The sequence below is a fragment of the Eubalaena glacialis genome, chromosome 7 (assembly GCF_028564815.1).
Source record: "Eubalaena glacialis isolate mEubGla1 chromosome 7, mEubGla1.1.hap2.+ XY, whole genome shotgun sequence".
Classification (NCBI taxonomy): Eukaryota; Metazoa; Chordata; class Mammalia; order Artiodactyla; family Balaenidae; genus Eubalaena; species Eubalaena glacialis.
The window spans coordinates 59,885,707-59,910,623 of NC_083722.1; the positions used below are offsets into that span (position 1 = coordinate 59,885,707).

The following is a 24,917-nucleotide window of genomic DNA, read 5'->3' on the forward strand; positions in this document are numbered from 1 at the left end:
TACACCTGAACCCCTACTTTCTTTCAACTCTAAATCCCCAGTTTCCCCCTTCCCTCCCAGGGGCAACCACTGTTACAAGGCCCTTATGTTTCCTTCCAAAGACTGTGTGTGTTGTGTATCTCCATTTGCTCTGTTTGTTGTCTGTTTTGACTGGTTGACTGGTTCCACAATGGTACACCTTCTCCACCCTTTTTTCCCCTTAAACTTTCCATCTATTTTAATGTTGGCTATTTAAACAGGTAAAAAATTTCTCTTCTGGGAACTCCCTGGCGATCCAGTGGATAGGACTCGGCGCTTTCACTGCCGTGGACCTGGGTTCAATCTCTGGTCGGGGAACTAAGATCCCGCAAGCTGTGTGGTGCACCCAGAAAAAAAAATTTCTCTTCTGATTCTCTTAGAGACTCATTTATCAGAAATACCCCGTGTCGCAAGCCGTGCATACAGTCTTGGGCAGTCTGGTCCTGGCCTTTTCCCAGGGAGATGACCTCATGAGGCCCAACTTGGCAGGGTCCTCCTGCCAGCCCAGCACCCCTTATGGAAACTAACTCAGCATCTGGCTCTACAGTAAGAGTATGACAGACGTTAACTCACTGAAACCTCACCACAACCCACAGTTCGATCTTCGCATTGATAACTGTCATCCCCCTTTCACAGATGGGGCACTGAGGCTCAGACAGTAACTCGTCCCAAGTGGCACTAGAGGACGGGTTGTGAACCAGGTGGCCGGGCCACCCCACAGCCTCAGAAAGTGAGACTGGAACTACTGGTCACAAGACCACACAACATGAAAACCACCAAACTGGTTCAGTCGGGATTATTCTCGAACTTTCTGATGCATGGGGAATATAATCCTTTGGACAGTCTAGCCAACCTTGTCGGGGAAAGAGTCATTACAGTCAGGTTTTGGAGGCGGTTCTTAGCCTCTAGTCCTGAGTGATCCATCTTCAGGTGGAACCCAGCTCTACAACCAAGTTACCTGTCAACACAGATGTTCTGGCAGAGCTGGAAGAGTTCATGCTATAAAAAGAACTGATGTTTGTGAAGTACTTAATGTCATTTCACCCTAAAAACCATCCTGTATGGTTGATGCCAATTATTTTGCCCCATTTACAGAGGTTAAGAGAGATTAAGTTATTCTAGACAACAAGACTAGTTAGTTGCTGTGAGTGGTCCAGGCACAGCCAGAAACCAGGTCCTTGGACTCCAATCCCCACTCCATTATACCAGATGTCCCATTTGTCCTCACAATTTTTGCTTATGTCAAAAAAGATGACAAAAGTGAAGAGACAAGCCACAGAATGGGAGAAAATATCTGTAAACCATGTATCTGATAAGTGTCTAGTACCCAGAATATATCAAGAACTCTCACAATTCAACAATTAAAAATAAATAAATAAATAATGATAAAGGATTGAAGTAGACATTTTTCCAAAGAAGATACATGAATGGCCAATAAGAACATGAAGAGATGCCCCAAATCATTAGTCACTAGGGAAATGCAAATCGAAACCACAATGAGATACAACTTCATACCCACTAGGATGGCTATAATCAAAAACTGACAAGATCAAGTGTTGACAAAGATGTAGGAAAACTGGAACCCTCATTCACTGAGCATGTAAAATGGCGCAGCTGCTTTGGAAAAGAGCAGCTCCTCCAAAAGTTAAACAGAGTTACCACGTGACCCAGCAATTCCACTCCTAGGTATATACTCGAAAGAAATGAGAAAATACATTCACACAAAAACTTGTGCACAAATGTTCATAGCAGCATCATTCACAATAACAAAAAAGTGAAAGTAAGCCGAACACCCATCAACTGATGAATGGATAAAAAAAGGTGGCATATCATGGGGACTTCCCTGGCAGTCCAGTGGTTAGGACTCCGTGCTTCTGCTGCAGGAGGCACGGGTTCGATCCCTGGTCAGGGAACTAAGATGCCGCACGGCCAAGGCAAAAAAAAAAAAAAAATTGGCATATCCATACAATGGGATTATCCAGCCATAAAAAGGAATGAGGTACTGATTCATGCTACAACATGGAGGAAGCTTGGAAACATTACGCTAAGTGAAATCAGCCAGACACAAAAGACCACATACTTAATGATTCCATTTACATGAAATGTCCAGAATAGGCAACTTCTCAGAGACAGTGGTTTGGGGTTGGCAGGGGTTGGGAGAGGAGGTGGGTGAGGGATGAGCAGGGACTGCTGATGGGCACAGGAGGGGTTTCTTTAGAGGGTGATCGAAGATTCTGGGACGAGACAGTGCTGATGGTTGCACAACGTTATGAATACACTAAAAACCACTGAATTGTACACTTTTAAAGGGTAAATTCTATGGTATGTGAATTATATCTCAAATCTTTTTAAAGAGACGGCAGCCCTTGCCAGCTATGCGGGCATGGGCAGGCATATTACTTATCCTTTCCATCCTCACCTATAAAACGCAGTCATCAATTATACTGCATTAAAGATGTTAAAAAAACAAACAAAAAACGCAGTCATAGTTGTACCTGCCTCGTAGGGCTGTTGTGAGACACACCTAAGATCATCCAAGAAAAGCACCTCTCTTAGTATCTGCCACGTAGAAATGTGTTGATAGAGGCCATTTATTATTATTTCCTTTGCCCAAAATGTGTTCCTTTTGATTGCTATTTTCTTCAATTAAAAAAAAAAAAGTCAGGATACATTTTGTTTGAAATTACTCCTGATTGATTTTTGGCTGCAGGAAGCTCAGAGCTCTCTCTACATAGAAAGAATCCTCAAGTACTTGATCTAATATAAAATACAATAGTATTCAATGAAAATTAAAATATGATAACTTAGGTATCGTTTAGGGAACCCAAATCCAGCACCACTACCACTACTAAGACTACTGTTACTAACACACACAGGAAGGAGTGAGGAAGAGGAAGCAGGGCTGACATTTATTGCTTCAAATGCTTTATATCCATCGCGACTTGTCATGACAGTGGCAGGTATGGAGGAGACAGCTATGATTTCCCCACAGTCCTGGGCGGAAGGACACAGTCAGCCTTGAGGGCTGACACGTGTGTGCACACGCACACACACACCATGAAAAGTGCTGTCATACAGGTGTGTCCTGGTATAAACGGGAGCACAGGAGAGAGCAGATCCACTCTGAGCAGGCAGGTCAGGAAGGCATCACAGAACTCTATGAGCCTTGAAGACCACATGGGTATTCATCCCAGGAAGGAAGGAGAGGGAAAGGCACTCCTCGCCCAGTAAACAGCACAAATGCAGGAAAAGTACACAGTGTGCCTGGGGAGCCGTGTGTCTGGAACACTGGGTGCCCGAGAGTGAAGGTGGAGAAACCAGACCTGGCATGTAAGGGGCAGCCATCGCCAAGGTAAAGCTCTGGACTTTGTCTTAGGAAGCGGGTGCTAGCAAAGGCTGTGTGAGCCAGGGAGCAGCCTGCCCTCGCTCCTCTGCGCCTCACAGAAGCTCGAACTAGCTTTTCCAGTAAGCAGCCTAGAGGTGACCTCTGAAAATGGTCTGTTGTTCACTTGACCCAGAAAACCTCACAAAATCATGCAAAACAAGAGGTTCAAATCTTCGTGTTCATTCTAAGAACACTCGTGAAACTGCCCAGGCCATAAAAGATATGCACATCCAAAAAGCTACCGAGTTATCTGAAGGATGTCCCTTTACAGAAGCGATGGGTGCCATTCCATCATTCCAGTGGTGAAGTTAGTAGGTGTGCTCAGGCCAAACTGTGGGGCTGGACGCACGGTCGATGGTCCCAAAAGAGTGCTGAATTTTTACTGCACGTGCTCAAAAATGCAGAGAGTGATGCTGAACTTTAGGGCCTAGATGTAGATCCCCTGATCAGTGAGCCTATTCAGGTGAATACAGCTCCTAAAATGCGGCTCAGGACTTAGCAGAGCCCATGGTCCGATCAACCTGTGCATGAGCTCTCCCGGCCACACTGAGATGATCTTCACTGAAAAAGAGCAGATTGTCCCTAAACCGGGAAAGGAGGTTGCACAGAAGAAAAAGATACCCCAGAAGAAACTGAAGAAACAAAAACTTATGGCCCGAGAATAAATTCTGCAAAAAAAAATGCAAATAAAAGTTTAAAAAAAAACACCTCAAACTCGTTTTCTTGGCAAACAGCTGTAGTGCAGTAAGCATGTAGTGGAATCTGACCACATGAGAACACCAGTTCCTAACTTTAGACAAGTAAGGTCAGGGTCCCTGTTGCACAGATGAGGCCACGGGAGAAGTGAGAGTGAGCAGGATATTCAACGCCAAGGCTGTGGCACAGACCAGAACTCCTCACCAGAAGGATGCAGGGGAAGCTCAGAAAGATGCAGGGGAAGCCCAGAAGGAAGGACAGAGGGGTGGGAAGCACCAGTCAACCTTTCCAGATTTAAAGAAAGCAAAACACTGTCCATGGCGCAAGAGGAGATTAAACCGGACACCGGCAAGTCCCTCCTTAGAAACCATGAAGCCGTAATGGAAGCTTTATCAGCACTTGCCAACAGAACCTTCTGTGATGATGGAAGATGTTCTAACCCTGTGCTGTCCAGTACGGCAGGCATCAGCCAAGCATGGCCCCTGAGCGCCTGAAATGTGGCTAAGCATGACCGAGAAACTGAATTTCAAATTTAATTTCAAATAATTTCAGTTTGGACAGCCTCACGTGCCCCAAGGCCTCCATATTGGACCACACAGTTTTAGGACCTACCTCTTGTCCTATTCCTTATAGCTACTGTTTTTAGACACATTGAACAGAGGGTGTTTGGGATCCCTTCCCACTTTTTAATCATTCCATTACTTCTGAGCTATTCCAAACTGTTCTGAGGGGCCTCAAATTTGTTTAGTCATAAAAGAGAGGTATTTGACGTCATTTGTTAGATGACTCCCCAAATTCTTAGCATTCACTCAGTGAGGTATCAGCAGTGCCCCCTCTAGGTGAATAAAACCAGGGATTGTTTTGAGAGAATCAGCCCACATATTTTCATTATTACCATAAATATTCTGGTACGCGCTTCTGTGAGGATGGTGGGATGTGGTGGGGTCAGGACTGGATGACATCTTAAGTCCCTCACAACCACGTGGTTCCAGATTCCACAGACGCCACTGGGTTAGTCCCGGTGGCAGGTGCTTCCCTGCTGTGATGCCGCGCAGCCAAGACAGCTAAGCACCTCTGCAAAGCCCTCTGGCTCACACCCCAGGGCGGCAGACAGTCAGGAAAGCTGTAGTCATTAGTCATCAGAAACCGAGTTTCCTGGGAGAACCAATTAAACAGCAGCTACACATCTCCTTACTCTTCACACAAGGCATAACACACAGCCTGATAGAATTCCTCACCCATACCTCCCCACAACAGACGAGGCTTCTGATTCCCAGAAATAGTCCACACACCCCCATGCTTGTATGGAAAAGACTGGAAGGATGGACCCCACATGGGGTCACGTGACCTCTTTCTGTTGATATTTCTCTACACAGATAAGGATGCACACTCAAATAGTATCATCAGAGATTAGGTCTGGGGCTGGGATTTGGGGTGATTTTTTTCCTTCTTTACACTTTCCTATCTTCTGAATGTTTTGCATTGTGTACAGGTAATATTCACAATTTTTTAAAAACAATGCTACTTCCATTACAGGAAAAAAAATGCCTTCACAAGCTGTCAGCAGTGAACTCGCAACAGGAGTTATGTTTGTGGTGGGGATGGGGGCACCAGTCAGAAAGGAGGCAGCTGAGCCAAAAGGGGGCCCTGGGCGCCCCCCCAGAGTTTGAACCCCACTGCCTCTCTCCCCATCGTGGGGTTGGCTGGAGACTTAACCTCCAGAGGCAGCGATAATCATCCCCTCCTGTCACACATTCATCCTTTAGGGGCTGAAAGGCAGGGGAGAAGGTATTAACGCCCAATTAGCATCCGAAGAGACTTAGCAGAAGTAGACTTAGAAGTAGAAGAGACTTCTTGAACTTAGTATACGAGTCAACCCCACAAGCGAATCCACCTTTCATGTTCTATTCTATAACCCAGTACTTCCGCTGGTATAGATTCATATATATACACACCTAGAGGTACCAGAAGATGTGTGTCCAAAGATGTTTATTATAGCATCATGTATAACAACCACAATCAAATTAAACGTCTGTCAGTGAAGGACTCAAATAAAGCACTGACATCCACCCCTCAGAACAGCATCTGGCCATCCTAACAGGAGTGTAGTAGATCCAGATGTCCAATAGGGAAAAATCTCCAAGATACATTAATAAGTGTAAAAAAACCAAAGGATAGAACAGTGTGCGTGATACGATCCATTTGTGTAAAAAACAAATGTAGAGCTACAGATACATACACATACACACTAACGCACACCTAAATTTACTAGGCTGATGTACCAAAGAGCAGTCATCTCCAATGAGCACCTATGGCAATAGGTGGAGATATGTCCTTTTTATTTGATCCCCTTCTGTTCTATTTTATAAAAAATAAAACAATACATATAAAAAGAAAACAATTTTATACTGCCCTGCCTAGGTGTTTATAAAATACTGATGTAATGTCCAGAACTCCTACTATAATTCCTGGAAAATAAACCAGGCCAGAGAGAAAAAAGCTTTAGAAGTGGGGTCCTACCCGTATATCCAGACAAAACTATAATTCAAAAAGACACGTGCACCCCTATGTTCATAGCAGCACTTTTCACAATAGCCAAGACATGGAAACAACCTAAGTGTCCATCAACAGATGAATAGATAAAGAAGATGTGGTACATATATACAATGGAATACTACTCAGCCATAAAAAAGAATGAACCAATGCCATGTGCAGCAACATGGATGGACCTAGAGATGATCACACTAAGTGAAGTAAATCAGAAAAAGAAAGACAAATACCATATGATATCACTTATATGTGGAATCTAAAATATGACATAAATGAACTTATCTATAAAACAGAAACAGACTCAGAGACACAGAGAACAGACTTGTGGTTGCCAAGAGGGAGGGGGTGGGGGAGGAGGGATGGATTGGGAGTTTGGGATTAGCAGATGCAAACTGATATACACAGAATGGATAAACAACAAGGTCCTACTGTAGAGCACAGGGAACCATATCCAATATCCTGGGATAAACCATCATGGAAAAGAATATGAAAAAGAATGTATACATATGTATAACTGAGTCACTTTGCTGTACAGGACAAATTACCACAACACTGTAAATCAACTAGACTTCAATAAAATAAATTTTTAAAAAAAGAAGTGGGGCCCTACCTATGATTAAAGACCACATTTGGAGCAAGTCAAGAGGGGCATTACAGTGAGTGCAACTGTTGTAAGCGAGTCAAGGAGAGAAGATGTCTCCAGAAAGAAAAAAATAAAATAATTGTGAAGAAATCATTTCAGGTTGTATTTGGAAGCAGAACAGGGAGGTATAACTAAGCAAGACATTTCCATGTCCTCCCTGAGCAAGGCAGCAGACAGGTTACAGTAAATGGAAGCCTAAGAAGTCTGAAGTGTGGGTCTTCCCATCAGATACATGGAATACAGAAAAAGAATGCAAATGGATATCGTAACTAAATTTGAACTAATGACATAAAAGGGGTAGCCCTTTGAACGTTAATTCGTTAATTTTAACAAATATTTATTGCCCTGAATAAATTCATTGGTCAATTATTTCCTATACAATTTTTTAATTGAAGTACAGTTGGTTTACAATATTGTGTTCGTTTCAGGTGTACAGCGAAGTGATTCAGTTGTGGGTTTTTTTCAGATTATAATCCATTATAGATTATTAAAATACAAGACATTGACTGTAATTCCCTGTGCTACACAGCAAATCCTTGTTGCTTATCTATTTTACGTATAGTAGTTTGTATCTGTTAACCCCATACGCCTAATTTATCCCTCCCCCGCCATCCGCTTTGGCAACCACAAGCTTGTTTTCTATGTCTGTGAGTTTCTTTCCATTCTATATATGCATTCATTTGTATTATTTTTTTTAGATTCTACATATAAGCGATAACAAATAGTATTTGGCTGTCTCTGTCTGACTTATTTATTTCCTGTATTTAAGGATAGGAGATCCTCCAAATAATCCATGAAAATGCCTACCTCCTATCTCCTATCCCCTGCGCATCTGTACCAAGATCTCAGACTGGATCCTGAGGAGAAGCTAATTCATACATGGATGCCAAACTACCTGAGAACATTCTGACACACTCAGATGCAGAATCACCTGACAGAGCGCTTCGTCGAGCTGGGGTCTCGTTTTATTTAAGGGTCTGTGACAACAGCGAGTCTTCGTGAACAGTAAATCTGACTCCTGCCGCCGCCACAATGACACCGTCTGCTCAAGCTTCTCCGCAGACCAGTTACCAGCTGCCTAAATGGACAACACAGAAAGACACAGAAGTGTCTTTCCAGAATCAGTTCCAATAAAGTGCCTGCATGCCCCTTCACTCTACCTACAAGCAAATCCTCCCACCTTTCTCTTGGCTTTAAATGTAAATGTCACAGGACAAGTATGAATTCCTCGATGGTGGAGAACTTTAAAGATACTACGGAAAACAGCTTCCCCCAAGAAGCCAATCACTGGGCTGAAGGCTGATCCCAGCAGATGCAATGCCCCCCCCTCCAACCCACCCCGCAGTGACTTACCTTAGAATTCATCTCCATGTGGTATTTGGCACAAGCTCGAAGCTGAGTCACCCAGAACTGTTTCTCTTTTGCATCAGCAGCTAAAATAGAGAAAGAAAGGCTTGGAGCAATTGAGTCAAAACACATCCAACCCATTTCTACTCACACCTGAGGGGTTGGGGGCCTGGGAATGAAGGAGCGAAAGGCAAATGCAGATGGTACTCATGCCAAAAATCTGACAACACCAAATCTCAATCAAAAATCTTTTTTTTTTTTTTTTTTTTAAGAAATCTAAAAAGTTTTGAGAAACTTAAAGGGATTTTCAGAATTCCATCTTCCTGGATGGAATCACTTGAACACATACAGATCACTTTCCCCAAAAGTAATCAATACACTTATATTCCTTCTCTTTTTTAAAATTTCTAACAGATTTTTTAACAGCTTTGAGATAGAATTTACATACATAAAATTCACCTGTTTTTAATATTAAGTGATTTCTAGTATATTTACAGAATAGTACAACCATGACCATAATCTTGGTTTAGAATATTTTCAGTATCCCCCAAAGAATCCTCCACCCATCAGCAGTCACTTCCCATTTCTCCCTCCCCACCCCTTTCCCATCCCTAGGCAACCACTAATCTGCTTTCTGTCTCATAGATTTGCCTATTCTAGACATTCCATATGAATGCTCCCATGCAGTATGTGGCTGCCTTCTTTTACTTAATGTTTTTCAGGTTCATCCACATTGTAGCATTTTTATTGCCCCTAACACATTTTTTTAAATCTCTCTTTTCAACTTATAAATACCAACTCAGAAACCTCAAACAGAACAAAACTGAATAAAGTAAGTTTCTTGTCATTAGAAGGGGGTTAGAGGTGGAATTTCCTTTTCGGTGGGGCATTATCTAAGTGGCTGCAAATATGCTTTGTTAAAACACTTTGCTTTACTGTGTAGTACACAGTGGGGGCACCTAATATAGTCCTATGACAGGTGCTTAATGAAGGTTTCCCTGAAGAAGTGACAAAAAAATTCCCTCTTAAACCACGTTAAAAACCTAACTTATTCTGAAATGTCTGTTATGAGAACAATTTGGCCAATTTTTTAAACTCTTCTGAAAAAGTCATTTCTACTTCTTTAAAAAGCAGCAGGGAAGAGAAAACATGATTATTTTTAATGCCTCTACCACAGGTGGCTAAAAGGAGGATCAAAGTGCAGTGTTTGAGGCCCCTTTGTTATCTATTGGAGTTGTAATGTGGAGTTATCAGCCTTTACAAAATTAGTGTTCAGTTGAATTACCATTTTAATACGTGTTCTCAAGCGTTCTTATTATGACTGAACAGAACAAGGTACAAAATGTTGACTTACAGACCCTCAAATGTCCCCCAAAGAGATATTACAGTACCAGTCACTTGCATAGTCACAATCTTCCATCTACACCCCCATCTCTCAAATATATAAAATTATTTTCTTAAAAGATCATGGATATATAACAGGTTGTAATAAAATCCAAGTTAATTTAATTGCATAACTCACTGCATAAATATTTTAACAGAATATTTACTGCATAAATGTTGACTATGCAGAAAACAAAATGATTCCCCTAGAAATTTGTATCGCTTACAAAAATGAGCCTGTCATCTGTCAATAAAACCCAACTTCAGCTTGAACTTCTGGTGAAGAAATCTGAAGTGCAGACCAGCGTAAAACTAGGTGAACCCTACTTCCAAAGAATAAAAGGATTCTGCAGAAACTAGAGCCATTTTCCTTAGGAACATGAAGAATTGCTGGTTTGCGGCAGTACCCAAAGGCTCTGCACCAAATACATTCCCAAAGCTGTGCATCTATTAATATCAAGATTCATCTCTACATGTAGAGATGTAAAATGAGAAAACCAATGCCCAGATTCTTTGGAATGGATCAAGGACCAGCCAGAAAGAGGCAGAAATGTGTCCTGCCTTTGCTGCAGTGGGTAAGTTTAAGCTAAATTTAGCCCTTGTGATTAGTTCATGCAGATAATAAAACTTTTACGTTTGCTATTAAAACAACCCTTAAAAAAAAAACTTCGGGTTTAATAACCCAGAGAATAACAACTAAAAGGCAAAATGAGATGGCTCAAATGGTTAATTGGTTGGGCTGTTCTTTTGTACGGGTTCGTGTCATTTTAGAAACCACAGGCGGGTTTATAGCAATACAAGCCTACCTCAAGAAACAAGAAAAATCTCAAATGAACAAACTAACCTTACACCTAAAGGAACTAGAGAAAGAAGAACAAACAAAACCCGAAGTTAGTAGAAGGAAAGAAATCATAAAGATCAGAGCAGAAATAAATGAAATAGAAACAAAGAAAACAATAGCAAAGATCAATAAAACTAACAGCTGGTTCTTTGAGAAGATAAACAAAATTGATAAACCATTAACCAGACTCATCAAGAAAAAGAGGGAGAGGACTCAAATCAATAAAATTAGAAATGAAAAAGGAGAAGTTACAACAGACACCACAGAAATACAAAGCATCCTAAGAGACTACTACAAGCAACTCTATGCCAATAAAATGGACAACCTGGAAGAAATGGACAAATTCTTAGAAAGGTATAACCTTCCAAGACTGAACCAGGAAGAAATAGAAAATATGAACAGACCAATCGCAAGTAATGAAATTCAAACTGATTAAAAATCTTCCAACAAACAAAAGTCCAGGACCAGATGGCTTCACAGGTGAATTCTATCAAACATTTAGAGAAGAGCTAACACCCATCCTTCTCAAACTCTTCCAAAAAATTGCAGAGGAAGGAACACCCCCAAACTCATTCTATGAGGCCACCATCACCCTGATACCAAAACCAGACAAAGATACTACAAAAAAAGAAAATTACAGACCAATATCATTGATGAATATTGATGCAAAAATCCTCAACAAAATACTAGCAAACAGAATCTAACAACACATTAAAAGGATTATACATGATCAAGTGGGATTTATCCCAGGGATGCAAGGATTCTTCAATATGCGCAACTCAATCAATGTGATACAGCATATTAACAAACTGAAGAATAAAAACTATATGATCATCTCGATAGATACAGAAAAAGCTTTTGACAAAATTCAACACCCATTTATGATAAAAACTCTCCAGAAAGTGGGCATAGAGGGAACCTACCTCAGCATAATAAAGGCCATATATGACAAACCCACAGCAAACATCATTCTCAATGGTGAAAAACTGAAAGCATTTCCTCTAAGATCAGGAACAAGACAAGGATGTCCACTCTAGCCACTCTTATTCCACATAGCTTTCGAAGTCCTAGCCATGGCAATCAGAGAGGAAAAAGAAATAAAATGAATACAAATTGGAAAAGAAGAAGTAAAACTGTCACTGTTTGCAGATGACAGGAGATAACACAGAGAATCCTAAAGATGCCATCAGAAAACTACTACAGCTAATCAATGAATTTGGTAAAGTTGCAGGAGACAAAATAAATGCACAGAAATCTCTTGCATTCCTATATGCTAATGATGAAAAATCTGAAAGAGAAATTAAGGAAACACTCCCATTTACCATAGCAACAAAAAGAATAAAATACCTAGGAATAAACCTACCTAGGGAGACAAAAGACCCGTATACAGAAAACTATAAGACACTGATGAAAGAAATTAAAGATGATACCAACAGATGGAGAGATATACCATGTTCTTGGATTGGAAGAATCAATATTGTGAAAATGACTATACTACCCAAAGCAATCTACAGATTCAATGCAATCCCTATCAAATTACCAATGGCATTTTTTACAGAACTAGAACAAAAAATCTTAAAATTTGTATGGAGACACAAAAGATCCCGAATAGCCAAAGCAGTCTTGAGGGAAAAAAACGGAGCTGGAGGAATCAGACTCCCTGACTTCAGACTATACTACAAAGCTACAGTCATCAAGACAATATGGTACTGGCACAAAAACAGAAATATAGATCAATGGAACAGGATAGAAAGCCCAGAGATAAACCCATGCACCTATGGTCAACTAATCTATGACAAAGGAGGCAAGGATATACAATGGAGAAAAGACATTCTCTTCAATAAGTGGTGCTGGGAAAACTGGACAGCTACACGTAAAAGAATGAAATTAGAACACTCCCTAACACCATACACAAAAATAAACTCAAAATGGATTAGAGACCTAAATATAAGACTGGACACTATAAAACTCTTAGAGGAAAACATAGGAAGAACACTCTTTGACAAATCAGAGCAAGATCTTTTTTGATTCACCTCCTAGAGTAATGGAAATAAAAACAAAAATAAACAAATGGGACCTAATGAAACTTAAAAGCTTTTGCGCAGCAAAGCAAACTACAAACAAGACGAAAAGACAACCCTCAGAATGGGAGAAAATATTTGCAAACAAATCAACGGACAACAGATTAATCTCCAAAATATATAAACAGCTCATGCAGCTCAATATTAAAAAAACAAACAACCCAATCCAAAAATGGGCAGAAGACCTAAACAGACATTTCTCCAAAGAAGACATACAGATGGTCAAGAGGCACATGAAAAGCTGCTCAACATCACTAATTATTAGAGAAATGCAAATCAAAACTATAGTGAGGTACTACCTCACACCAGTTAGAATGGGCATCATCAGAAAATCTACAAACAACAAATGCTGGAGAGGGTGTGGAGAAAAGGGAACCCTCTTGCACTGTTGGTGGGAATGTAAATTGATATAGCCACTATGGAACACAGTATGGAGGTTCCTTAAAAAAACTAAAAATAGAATTACCATATGACCCAGCAATCCCACTACTGGGCATATACCCAGAGAAAACCATAATTCAAAAAGACACATGCACCCCAATGTTCACTGCATCACTATTTACAATAGCCAGGTCATGGAAGCAACCTGAATGCCCATAGGCAGATGAATGGATAAAGAAGATGTGGTAGATATATACAATGGAATATTACTCAGCCACAAAAAGGAACGAAATTGGGTCATTTGTAGAGACTGTCATATAGAGTGAAGTAAGTCAGAAAGAGAAAAACAAATATCGTATATTAACGCATATATGTGGAACCTAGAAAAATGGTACAGGTGAACCGGTTTGCAAGGCAGAAATAGAGACACAGGTGTAGAGAACAAACGTATGGACACCAAGGGGGGAAAGCAGCGGGGGGGGGGGGGCGTGGGGGTGGTGTGATGAATTGGGCAATTGGGACTGACATGTATACACTAATATGTATAAAATGGATAACTAATAAGAACCTGCTGTATAAAAAAATAAATTAAATAAAGTTCAAAAATTCAATAAAAAAGAAAACGAAACCACAGGCAGCGGTGGGGCATTAAGTTTTTCACCTGCTATTGTTTCTGCTCTGACAATTTATTAAGCAATAAAGAGCAAAGAGAAACCAAGGACCATATAAATCTGGGACACGTACTGTATGAATCTCCAAAGAGAACATGAATCTTCTCACAGTTCCCAAAAGCAAAAAACTTTCTTCAACTATAGACATTTTTATATCATAGGTTCGTGGATTGTTTTATAGATCCTGAGATATGACTTGTATATTGATAATAAAAGAACCTCAGGAAATTCCCTGGTGGTCCAGTGGTTAGGACTCTGTACTTCCAAAGCCAGAGGCCCAGGTTCAATCCCTGGTTGGGGAACTAAGATCCCACAAGCTGCACAGCGTGGCTGAAAAATAAAACATAAAGGAACCTCAGCTTAGCCCACCTGTGGCTAGCAAAGCTTGGAGGAAGGTCAGCAAACACTGAGCTCTGAGCTGGGGAATCGAGGCCCTCAGTCTGGCTTTGCGGAGGCTGACCCACCACTGTCAGCCCCCGGCATCAAGGAGAGATAACGAGGGGCCTCTTCTTTGTACGTGGCCCTTTCTTGGGCAAAGAAAAATGTGATATAAGAGGCAGAATTACCACCCCTGAACACTTAATACACACTACTTTCCTCAGACCTTAATAACACTGACTCTGTGTGTGTGTACATGCACACGTATGCAAACATGTGCATTTGGGATTTGGTCTTGTTATTTTGTTAGAAGAAGACTGACAATTTTTCCGGCAATGTGCCCATGACAGAATGCTGGAAGAATGATCTAGCGATCAAATCACACCGCTGCAGACAACTCTGGCCCATCAGAAAACCTGCGAGGTGGATATGCCTTGGGAGCGACAAGACCTACAGTTCCGGCCAAATGCTGGGCTCCCCCGAGACCTGACGAGGATGCTTAGCAGACCTCAGCTTTCAAGAAGCAAAGAGAAGGGGAGCAAGTGGACAACAGGACATAACACCAGTTGGCTTTTCACCAGGCTCTAGGGCCACAATGGGTTAAATAAAGTACAAGTGAAGGGGCCTTTATTAAGAGCTGGTTCTAGAGAAACTTTGAGCGGAGGACACCATGACCCTTAAAAGGCTTGACCTGTCCTCAGATCACAGCCCCACGGGCATTGGAGGAAAGATTCACGGTATACGGTCCAGGAAAATATATTCTGAGCTAATATAAAAAATCTGCCCAAGTCCTAAGGCTCAGCCAGGTTTGCGATCACTCACCTTTCCTTCGTCCTTAATTGCTCAGTTAATTAGGACAAACACTTCCTAATGTCAGCTCCTCTCCCCACCCCAGGGGTAGGAAAAGCAGCATCTGTCACCAGAGTCCACAAACCCGGCAAATTGTTAAAGGTGATTTTTTTTAAAAATCAAAAAACAAGAGAGCCATCACCATGGTAACTGTGAACCCAGGAGGCCCGTCTGAAAAGTTCCCGGGAGAAGAACGTACCTCTCAGTTTGTACATCTCCCCGTTGGCAGAGTACACGACTAGCATATGGGGCGCTTCGTCACTCAGGGACACGATGGCGCCGGACAGAGACAGGGCCCCTCGAGGCTTCTGGTGTTTGCTTTGCTCGTTCACAAAATACTGCAGGATACCAGCCTCAAAATCCAGCACAAAGTACCTGTGTGGAGAAACCACAGTGCGTCAGTTTTCTCTCCAAGCAAAGAAGAAAAAGAACATAATCCTTAAATTGACATCAAGGCTCCCAATCCAGGATGCTGGAAGCTAAACGTCCCTGCCAGGCCCCACACAAGTCATCCACGTGTAGGGAGAGAGCACCCAATTCTTAAGTCAAAGCAGAACTTGTCATGGCCCCTGGGGCAAGGGCCAGGCCCATTCTGGACTCGGTGCAATGCCCATTCATACGTAAGCCTCAGAATGGTAAAGAAGAGGGAAGCACTGGGACACAGACTCTGGTAACAGGCTCCATGTGACTTCACAGGAACAGCTGAAATTCACACCCCAGAAGCAGCAAGCTGGGCCGGACTCCAGCCAACAGCCTGGGCACTGTATGGGGCCTGAGCTCCAGAGCTGGTCAATCCAGGAACTGGAGGTGCTCACACAGCCCCCTGGGCACCCTCCAGCGGGCCCTTCCATGGATCACTTTTCACACAAAGGGACAAGAATTCCCTCAGCTCTGGGAGGCTGTAATGCCACTGGAGTCTACATTCAGGGTGAAAACAGGGAAACTGCTAGTTGCCTAAAATCACTCAAACAAATCTTGGTAGCCGAGTACCTGGCCTGTTTATAGTCACCATCTATTACCAGGAAGCAATCAAGACAACTTCCCCTTCTCCACCAGGACGAGTTGTCTTCATGTGAGACCCACATGCTCCCTGGGACCCAGAGGCTCACCACAGCCCCTGCTGACTCTCCCAGCCTCTCACTTTCTGCTCCACCCACGCTGGCTCACCCAGCTGCCTTCCACCACTTTGCTCATGCTGTTTCCCCCACCTGGAGCAGTTACTCGAAATGATGGTCTACAGATTGTTACCAATCCATGACATCGAAACTCTTCCCACAATTGGGCTTCGCATCAGCATCCAACTGGACGGTCAGTGGGTTTGTCTCGTTAAAGAAAGAGTCCAGACATTGTCTGACACACATGGCGCACACAAGCCACAATACCAGTCTCAAATCAACCACGGCGCAATTGGGGGGTGGGAGGAAGCAAGTTCTTCATCAGCTTGAGATATACTTGCCACCCCTGTGGCTAGAACATGGTTCCCTCCCCTATTTACTGCACGGTAACTTGAGGAACAACTCAGGTGCCACCAACTTGAGAAAGCGTCTCCTGACCAGGTCAAATCTTCCTCCCACAAGCTCTCACTTTGAACTCACTCCTCATGGCCCTGGCCTCATCGGGAGTCTACATTTGCAGGATTATCCCATTCAGTGTCTGGTTCCCCCCAGAGTCTATGCTGTTCGGAGGCGGACAGTGCCTGACACCTCGCTGATACTCAGTTAATATTTATTCAATGAATGAATGAAAGGGAAAAAACTACCAAATTCCACCCTTTTCAATCCGTGCACCAAAGCAGCTGGGTCACCACTGTGAACTTGCAGAGGCACTGGAAAATATGTCACACTTTTGAGGGATACAGAGCGATGCTCAACATCGGTCAGATATAAAGCATACGAACAACTCAGGCAGTTTTCACGGTTTCGATACTAGTTGCACTGCATTCCTTTCAAAGACATAGTATCTTTGCAAAGCTGGGTTTTCAGCAGTTGCTGGGTTAACAAGGAAACATTGACAGGGAATAGGAAAAGGGCAGCGGTGCCAACAAGATCCCAAGGTTTGAGAGAGAAGCTGTGCAGAATCCGCAGGCACACACAGTCCGTCAACAAGTAATTGCAGTTATTTAATGTAGAAACATACTCATAACATAGAAACATAAACATTTATGTTTATTATTTTTTCAAACGGCCACTGAGTTGTTAGGACATCAATGTACATGAAGTTGTTTGGAGCTGACTGCTTTAATAATAAAAAAAAAAAAAGCTGACTGCTTTCATAATAAATGAAACTGTAGGATTTTTTTTAACCTCTAAGCACCACGAACCAAGAAAGTTTACAAACTTCCGACCTAACTGATTCTCATAGTAACCAACAGACAGCCATCATTATTCCCCATTTTACAGGCATTAAGACTCAAAGAAACTCAAAATCTAAGTCCCACTTATCTGTGTCCAAATCCACACCTGGTTCAGTCCAGCACTCACAAACTCTCTTTCGAGTCTCACGCAAGTCCCCCCTTGTCACTTGCTCCATGTCACCTCTCCTGTACCCACTTAGGTACTTTATTCTCCAAAGCTTCCCGTTCCAACAGAGCTAGCCGAGCTGAAAGCACCTTTGCCTGGCCACAGAGGTCCCACCTCATCCCCCGCCCACAGAGCAGGCACACCTGACGACCCAGGTCTCAACCCTCCAAAACTCCAATTCCTCTAAGAAACATTAATTATTTGTAACATTCCAAATGTCCTGGCCAAGGCTATTTATCTTTTTTACCCCTCTCCTTCCCTATCTCTCGAGTCACAATAATAAGGATATACTTCTGGTATCCACGATTAGCATGGATAAATCAAGACACAAAAATGTGCTCCTGGATCAGGACTATTCAAAGTGCGGTTCCTCGCCCAGCAGTATCAACATCACCTGGGAGCTTGTTTGAAATGTAAATTCTTGGGCCCCACCCAAGACCTGCTGAATCAGAAATGGGTGGGGGTGTGGGGCGGCCAGGAAGCTTCCAGGTGATTCTGATGCAGCTCAAATTTGAGAAGCACTGGCCTAAACTAATAGCTCATCACCAAATCCCTGCCCTCCATTTCCAGGAGACACAAGCAGAATACACTTCCCAGCTTTCCTCGTAAGGACGTGTGGCCATTTGACTGAGCTGTAGCCAACAGAATGTGAGCAGAACAAATGCAAGTCACGCCTGTAACATACAGACAGACAGACAGACGCATGCACGCGCGCGCGCACACACACACACACACAGATTGGAATGGAGACACCCTGCAGGGCAACTCGGGATCCACAACGGGTGTGGCAAAGACATAAGAAGAAAGCAGCCCGGATCCCCGAATTACCACCTGGAAGAGAGTCACCTCATTTCTACATGGATGAGAAAGAAGCTTCTGCTTATTAGGCCACTAAAATCAGTTAAAGAAGCCGGCCTGACAAATTCACAAAAAATCTTTTTTAAATGTCTATTTTCACGTCCTTCTACTTGAAATGTGCTCCTCTCCTCCTTTCTGTGATGTGAAGACCAAATTCCGTCAACGAGAGAAGAGCTGGGGTGATTTCTGAGCCGCCAGTGGTCACATTATTCAAATACTGACCCTGCCCTTCTCTTTAAGAGTAAATGTTCTGGGCTTCCCTGGTGGCGCAGTGGTTAAGAATCCGCCTGCCAATGCAGGGGACACGGGTTCAAGCCCTGCTCTGGGAAGATCCCACACGCCGTGGAGTAACTAAGCCTGTGCGCCACAACTACTGAGCCTGCGCGCTAGAGCCCGTGAGCCACAACTACTGAGCCCACGTGCCACAACTACTGAAGCCCACGCACCTAGAGCCCGTGCTCCGCAACAAGAGAAGCCACCACAATGAGAAGCCCGTGCACCACAAAGAAGAGTAGCCCCCACTCGCCACAACTAGAGAAAGCCCGCGCACAGCAACGAGGACCCAACGCAGCCAAAAATAAAATAAATAGATAAATAAATTAAAAAGTTTTAAAAAAAAAGAGTAAATGTTCTCACGAAATTGAGTTATATGTAGTGAGGTGGATGGACCTACAGTCTGTCATACAGAGCGAAGTAAGTCAGAAAGAGAAAAACAAATACTGTATGCTAACACATATATATGGAATCTAAAAAAAAAAAAGTGGTACTGATGAACCTAGTTGTAGGGCAGAAATAAAGAGGTAGACATAGAAAACGGACTTGAGGACATGGGGTGGGAGGGCAAAGCTGGGGCGAAGTGAGAGTAGCAACGACATATGCACACTACCGAATGTAAAATAGTTGGCTGGTGGGAAGCAGCCACATAGCACAGGGAGATCAGTTCGGTGCTTTGAGATGACCTAGAGGGGTGGGATAGGGAGGGTGGGAGGCAGCCTCAAGAGGGAGGGAGTATGGGGACATGTGTATGCATATGGCTGATTCACTTTGCTGTGCAACAGAAACTAACACAGTATTGTGAAGCAATTATACTCCAATAAAGATCTATTTAAAAAAAGAGCAAATGTTTTCCACGTGACCTATACTTAATGTCATGGTGACTGCAGCTGTGCAGACACGGCTCCTGGCAAATCACAGCATGAAGAGCAATAATCCGTACAAGTGTAGGGAAGGAACCTCGGCTCCGACTACAGCATTCTGTGTCTCCAGCCGCCCCTGCACCCCCCCAAACCGCTCTGGCAGAGCAGCAGTGTCCCCCATCCATAAACATGCCTCCTTTACACAGCAGGAAGCAGGAAAGGTAGCGCATAACCTGAACAGGCTTCAAGGAAAAGGCAAGAGCAAGTTGCCCTCAACTCCCCTGCCCGCCCCCCATCCACCCTGTGTCGTTGGCTGGAATGGAGAAAGGGCTGAACACCTCTCCCCTTTCTGCTCTGCCCACTCATCAACCAGGCCCCCATCAGCCTTCCCCGCTCCCAGAAGCGGCTTCACAAACGCATCCTGCTCAGACCAACCATATATTCGCAAAGGACATGGTTAAGAAGCTGGTACCAAGAAATGAACTGAATACTGGGGGGTTTTTTCAATAAGGATGACGGAATAACCAGTTGAGGTCACATTATGCAGAATACGGGAACACATTAATGATTTTTCACATTACCTATTTCAAAATGACATCTTAATTCTAACCCCCTGCCTCAGGCAGAATAAAAACTTATTTCCACTGCTTCCTAAAATAGTTTTAATGCAAATGCACAGGTTTGAATCATGTGCACTAAGCAAGGTCATCAATAATTTACTCCTTTCCTAAAGACAGTTAAAAATTCGAACTTATTTGGAAGGGAGTGAAAGGAGAATATCTGATTAAAAATTACAACAGACTAAACATAAAGTGTTCTTTCAGGATGGTCTTTGAAAGTTGATTTAGATTCTGTCACATGCAGGTGGCACTAAGAAGGGCATTGCCTGTGGGTCACACCCCCTGGGAGGTAAGAAATTACATTTGGTTTCCCGCAGGGTCAGGGCTCTGTCAGGCACTGCTGTTTGAAGCTTGCTGCTGTATCTGAAACTCATAGCTTTCATTCTAAATGGAAAAGTTAACCGTATTTCTGGATGAGGCTTCAGTAAATGAGGTGCAACACCAGATAAAATCCTGAAACATTCTTTAAGGTTTTTCCCTCTGGAGAAATGAATAAGACGAACCTAATTCCTAGTGGGTTCTTTTCTAATTAGCATCTAGAGCTTTAGTTTGCAACTTGACCAATGTGCAGGTGAACTTAACTGTATACGGAGGGAACATATTTTATGGACTAGGTTAACAGACCAAAGAGGGTGCTGAGAGAGGAAAGAGAGAAAGAGGGGAGACATCAAACCAACCCATGAAAAGAGCCATCAGTCCCGATCAGGTCAGCTTCGGGGTGGCAGCCTCGCCCCGTCCCAAAGCTGGGACCCGCGGCAAGTGGCAGGGCTGCCTCAGAAGGGCTGAGGACAGGCCACTGCTTCGAAAACAACACGTGAGCACGTGCACAGACGCAGACACACCTGCATGCACACGCACTCACACGCGCATACACATTCACGCTCACTTGAGCAGGCCTACACACAAAGTAGCTGCCCTTACCCATCACTGCTCTCCAAGCCTTGCATCGCTGAGGGTCATTTGTCAACACCTGTAGCCTTTTAATTCCCACCCCCACCTGCCTGAGATAGTTTCATGAAGGTTCAACTTCAGGATCTAGAAGTTGAAAACCAGACATATTTACTTTGAGAAGGTGGAGCACACCAATGGCCATTAGCATCCAGTCAGGAGCAGAAAAATAAAGGGAAAGGATTGGGGGGATGGGGGGGGAACATGGGGGAACCAGTTCATTAATGCCAAGAAGCAGAAGGTACAAGCAAACTACAAGAGGGTTACAAAGAGGAAAAAAATGCAGTGAAAAAAAAAATCTTTCGAACAGGAACTTTGCCAGACAGGCTGCTGCTGACAAAAAGCTAAATCATTTCATCTAAACTTAAAAGTGAAAATTAAAGCAAGAGGAAAGGGCTTGAGAAGGGAGGTGATGGCCAGGCCCGTGATGCCTGAGCAGACACCTTTTATACCCACCGTACTACTTCCAGGAGGGAGTCAGGACCCCGCCCATTCTCCGTGGGGCTCCGCCGCTCGCTCCACGCCAGGCACGAGGCCCCGTCCAGCACCCTCCACGCGCGAAAGCGGACCAAGCCCCCAGCTCGCGCAGGCGTTTTTCCTGTTGGGATCTGCCTCACCTTCCCAGGCCCTCTATTTTCTTTCTTCTTTCCCCCCCGCCCCCACAGTATTTATTAACTATTTATCAAGAGAAGCTATTCTTGGTGGGAATGTAAACTGATACAGCCACTATGGAGAACAGTATGGAGGTTCTTTAAAAAACTAAAAATAGAACTACCATACGACCCAGCAATCCCACTACTGGGCATATACCCTGAGAAAACCATAATTCAAACAGAGTCATGTATCACAATGTTCACTGCAGCTCTATTTACAATAGCCAGGACATGGAAGCAACCTAAGTGCCCACCGACAGATGAATGGATAAAGAAGATGTGGCACATATATACAATGGAATATTACTCAGCCATAAAATGAAACGAAATTGAGTTATTTGTAGTGAGGTGGATGGACCTAGAGACTATCATACAGAGTGAAGTAAGTCAGAAAGAGAAAAACAAATACCATACGCTAACACATATATATGGAATCTAAAAAAAAAAAATGGTGCTGAAGAACCTAGGGGCAGGACAGGAATAAAGATGCCGACCTACTAGAGAATGGACTTGAGGACACAGGGAGGGGGAAGGGTAAGCTGGGACAAAGTGAGAGAGTGGCATGGACATATATACACTACCAAATGTAAAATAGATAGCTAGTGGGAAGCAGCCGCATGGCACAGGGAGATCAGCTCGGTGCTTTGTGACCACCTAGAGGGGTGGGATAGGGAGGGTGGGAGGGAGATGCAGGAGGGAGGAGATATGGGGATATATGTATATGTATAGCTGATTCACTTTGTTATAAAGCAGAAACTAACACACCATTGTAAAGCAATTATACCCCAATAAAGATGTTTAAAAAAAAAAGAGAAGCTATTCTTTAGTCCAAATATTCACACTTCATAGTTCAGGAACACAGCTCAGTGACAAACTTCCATTGAACTCAACCCAAAGAAATTCTTTACATTCCAAAATCACTTTGCACTCTGAAAGATGCCAGCCTTCTTCACCGCCTCAAACTCTTTCACGGATTCATAATTTCTGAAGAAATCTGCATATGCCAGGCCCTCTGTCTTCTGAGAAGGTCCTGCTGGAGGCCACCTGTGCCTTGTCCTGACCATGACAACAGTGACCTTTGTTCTTCAGCTAAAGACCCTTGTCTGGGTTGGGTGACTGACTGCCTAACTCTTCCAGAATCCCAGCAACACACCAAAATGGCAGCAGCTTGGTCCTGCTGGCCTTGGGCGTCCTCCTGGCCTTGGGTGTCCTCCTCTCCCCACAGTCCCAAGGAGGCCTTGCCCGGTGCAGGCACTACACACCCATTTTCCAGGTTTCACCTGCCTTCCAATTCAGTCTTGCCCACAACCACCCAAAATAGCACCATTTCTGAGATCTAGTATCACCACGTTTCTAAAACTTCCAACCTATTGCTTATAGAAAATAAAAACTCAAGGAAAATCAGCAAAGCAAAGCATACTCACTTGTGAAGGGAAGGAGGATTTCAAATTGTGGGTGTATTTGCCTAAGTTTACCTGAAGTCTTCAAAAGGACTATCAGCTGCCTATCATTGATTGAACACCTCTCATCTTCATTAATGAATGTATCAAAGTTCTCCCCAGAGTTACTTTCGTGGAGTTGCCTGTCTCATGTAAGAGAGGGTGTCTCTGCCTCTCCAGGTGGGCCTCTGACACCTTGGTCACTGTGGTCTCCTTACCTCAGAAGGGTTCACACTCAAAACCCTTAGAGTTTCTGGCTTGAGAAAGAAGGATAAATCTTCCAGAATTTCTCTCATGATAACCAAACTTCCTGGAGAGGACAGACGATGGATCCAGGCACCAAAACCTCACAACAAGGTTCCAAGGCACAGCACCTGCAGGCAACCTGGATCCCAGCCAAGTGTTAAAGTCTGGAATCCTCTGAACACATGAAATTGGGGCAATGGCGAGAGAAATGCAGAGAGGCCTGCTTGCATCTCTCAGCTCCCTACTATTCAACCTGTCATCAGAGACTTCCACAACTGCCACCACCCCCCACCAAAAGCACTAAGTGAGAGACTCCAACACACTCCAGAAAGTACTAAACTGTCAGAGGACCCTAAGGCACATCACCAACTCAGGGATAAATATACTCTGTCACATAACTCAAGCCATTATTAAAAATATCCAGGCATGCAATACAAGTTCAACCTCAAATATATCAGAAAATTGTCATGTACTATGGCCTGTCTAGCAGAACCATTATGCTGGTCTTCAGATGTCTTAAAAATATATAAACTGAACCACTGATAAAAATGATTGCTAATGTTTACAGAGCACTTTCTATGTGTCACGCATTGTGTGCTGCCATATTATCTCATTTACACCTCCCAGCAGTCCTAGGCAGTAGATGTGACCATAACCTCTTTCTACAGATGAAAATTTCAAGCACAGAAAGGTAAAAAAAAAACACGCTCAAGATCTTACAGAGAGGAAATTATGGGGTAGTCTTTAACCAGGGAATCTAGCCTTACAGGCCACGGCTCAAAACTGTTAAGATACCCTGTGTTTATTAAAATACCGTTTTCACTACAGAGATGCAAAAACATAGGGTCAAAACGGACAGACAGATAAGAAAAAAAAAAATTAAACACAATCAGGTTGGGAGATTTTTAGAATTCTCCTTTCGCCCAGAGTTGGACAGATATGCAGAAAACAAATGGGGATATATAGATTCAAAACAATATATTCCCAAGTTTTATTTTAAATGTTACAAAGAATTACATACTCCAAGGAAAAATATAACTTCTTTTTAGATGTGCATGGAACATTTTCCAAAATGTTGTCTAAAAAAAATCAAACATCTAAAAGTAGAAATTTTATAGGGCAGAATGTTTGCACCTCATAGCAAAATAACATCTGACATGTTAAAGACTTTAAAAAAATAAACTAATAGTATTCGTTTTAATAATATATTCACATATAATTATATTATATATTAGTATTAGGAGAAAATATGGGTGGATATTTTTAAACAGTTAG

General features: G+C 43.0%; 1 protein-coding gene and 1 non-coding gene across 7 annotated transcripts in view; one reads left to right on the top strand and one right to left on the bottom strand.

Annotated features, from left to right (window-relative positions):
• OSBPL10 (oxysterol binding protein like 10) overlaps window positions 1-24,917 on the bottom strand; it is a 383,779-nt gene that overhangs the window by 189,276 nt on the left and 169,586 nt on the right. For all 6 annotated transcript variants that reach the window (XM_061196454.1, XM_061196459.1, XM_061196460.1 and 3 more), the window contains 2 exons: window positions 15,423-15,598; window positions 8,646-8,725 (listed from right to left, as the gene is read on the bottom strand). In XM_061196454.1, coding sequence (XP_061052437.1) covers window positions 8,646-8,725; window positions 15,423-15,598 — 256 coding nt within the window. The remainder of the gene's footprint in view (window positions 1-8,645; window positions 8,726-15,422; window positions 15,599-24,917) is intronic.
• TRNAW-CCA (transfer RNA tryptophan (anticodon CCA)) lies at window positions 14,226-14,298 on the top strand. The gene has a single exon. It is a non-coding gene; the product is annotated as a tRNA-Trp (tRNA).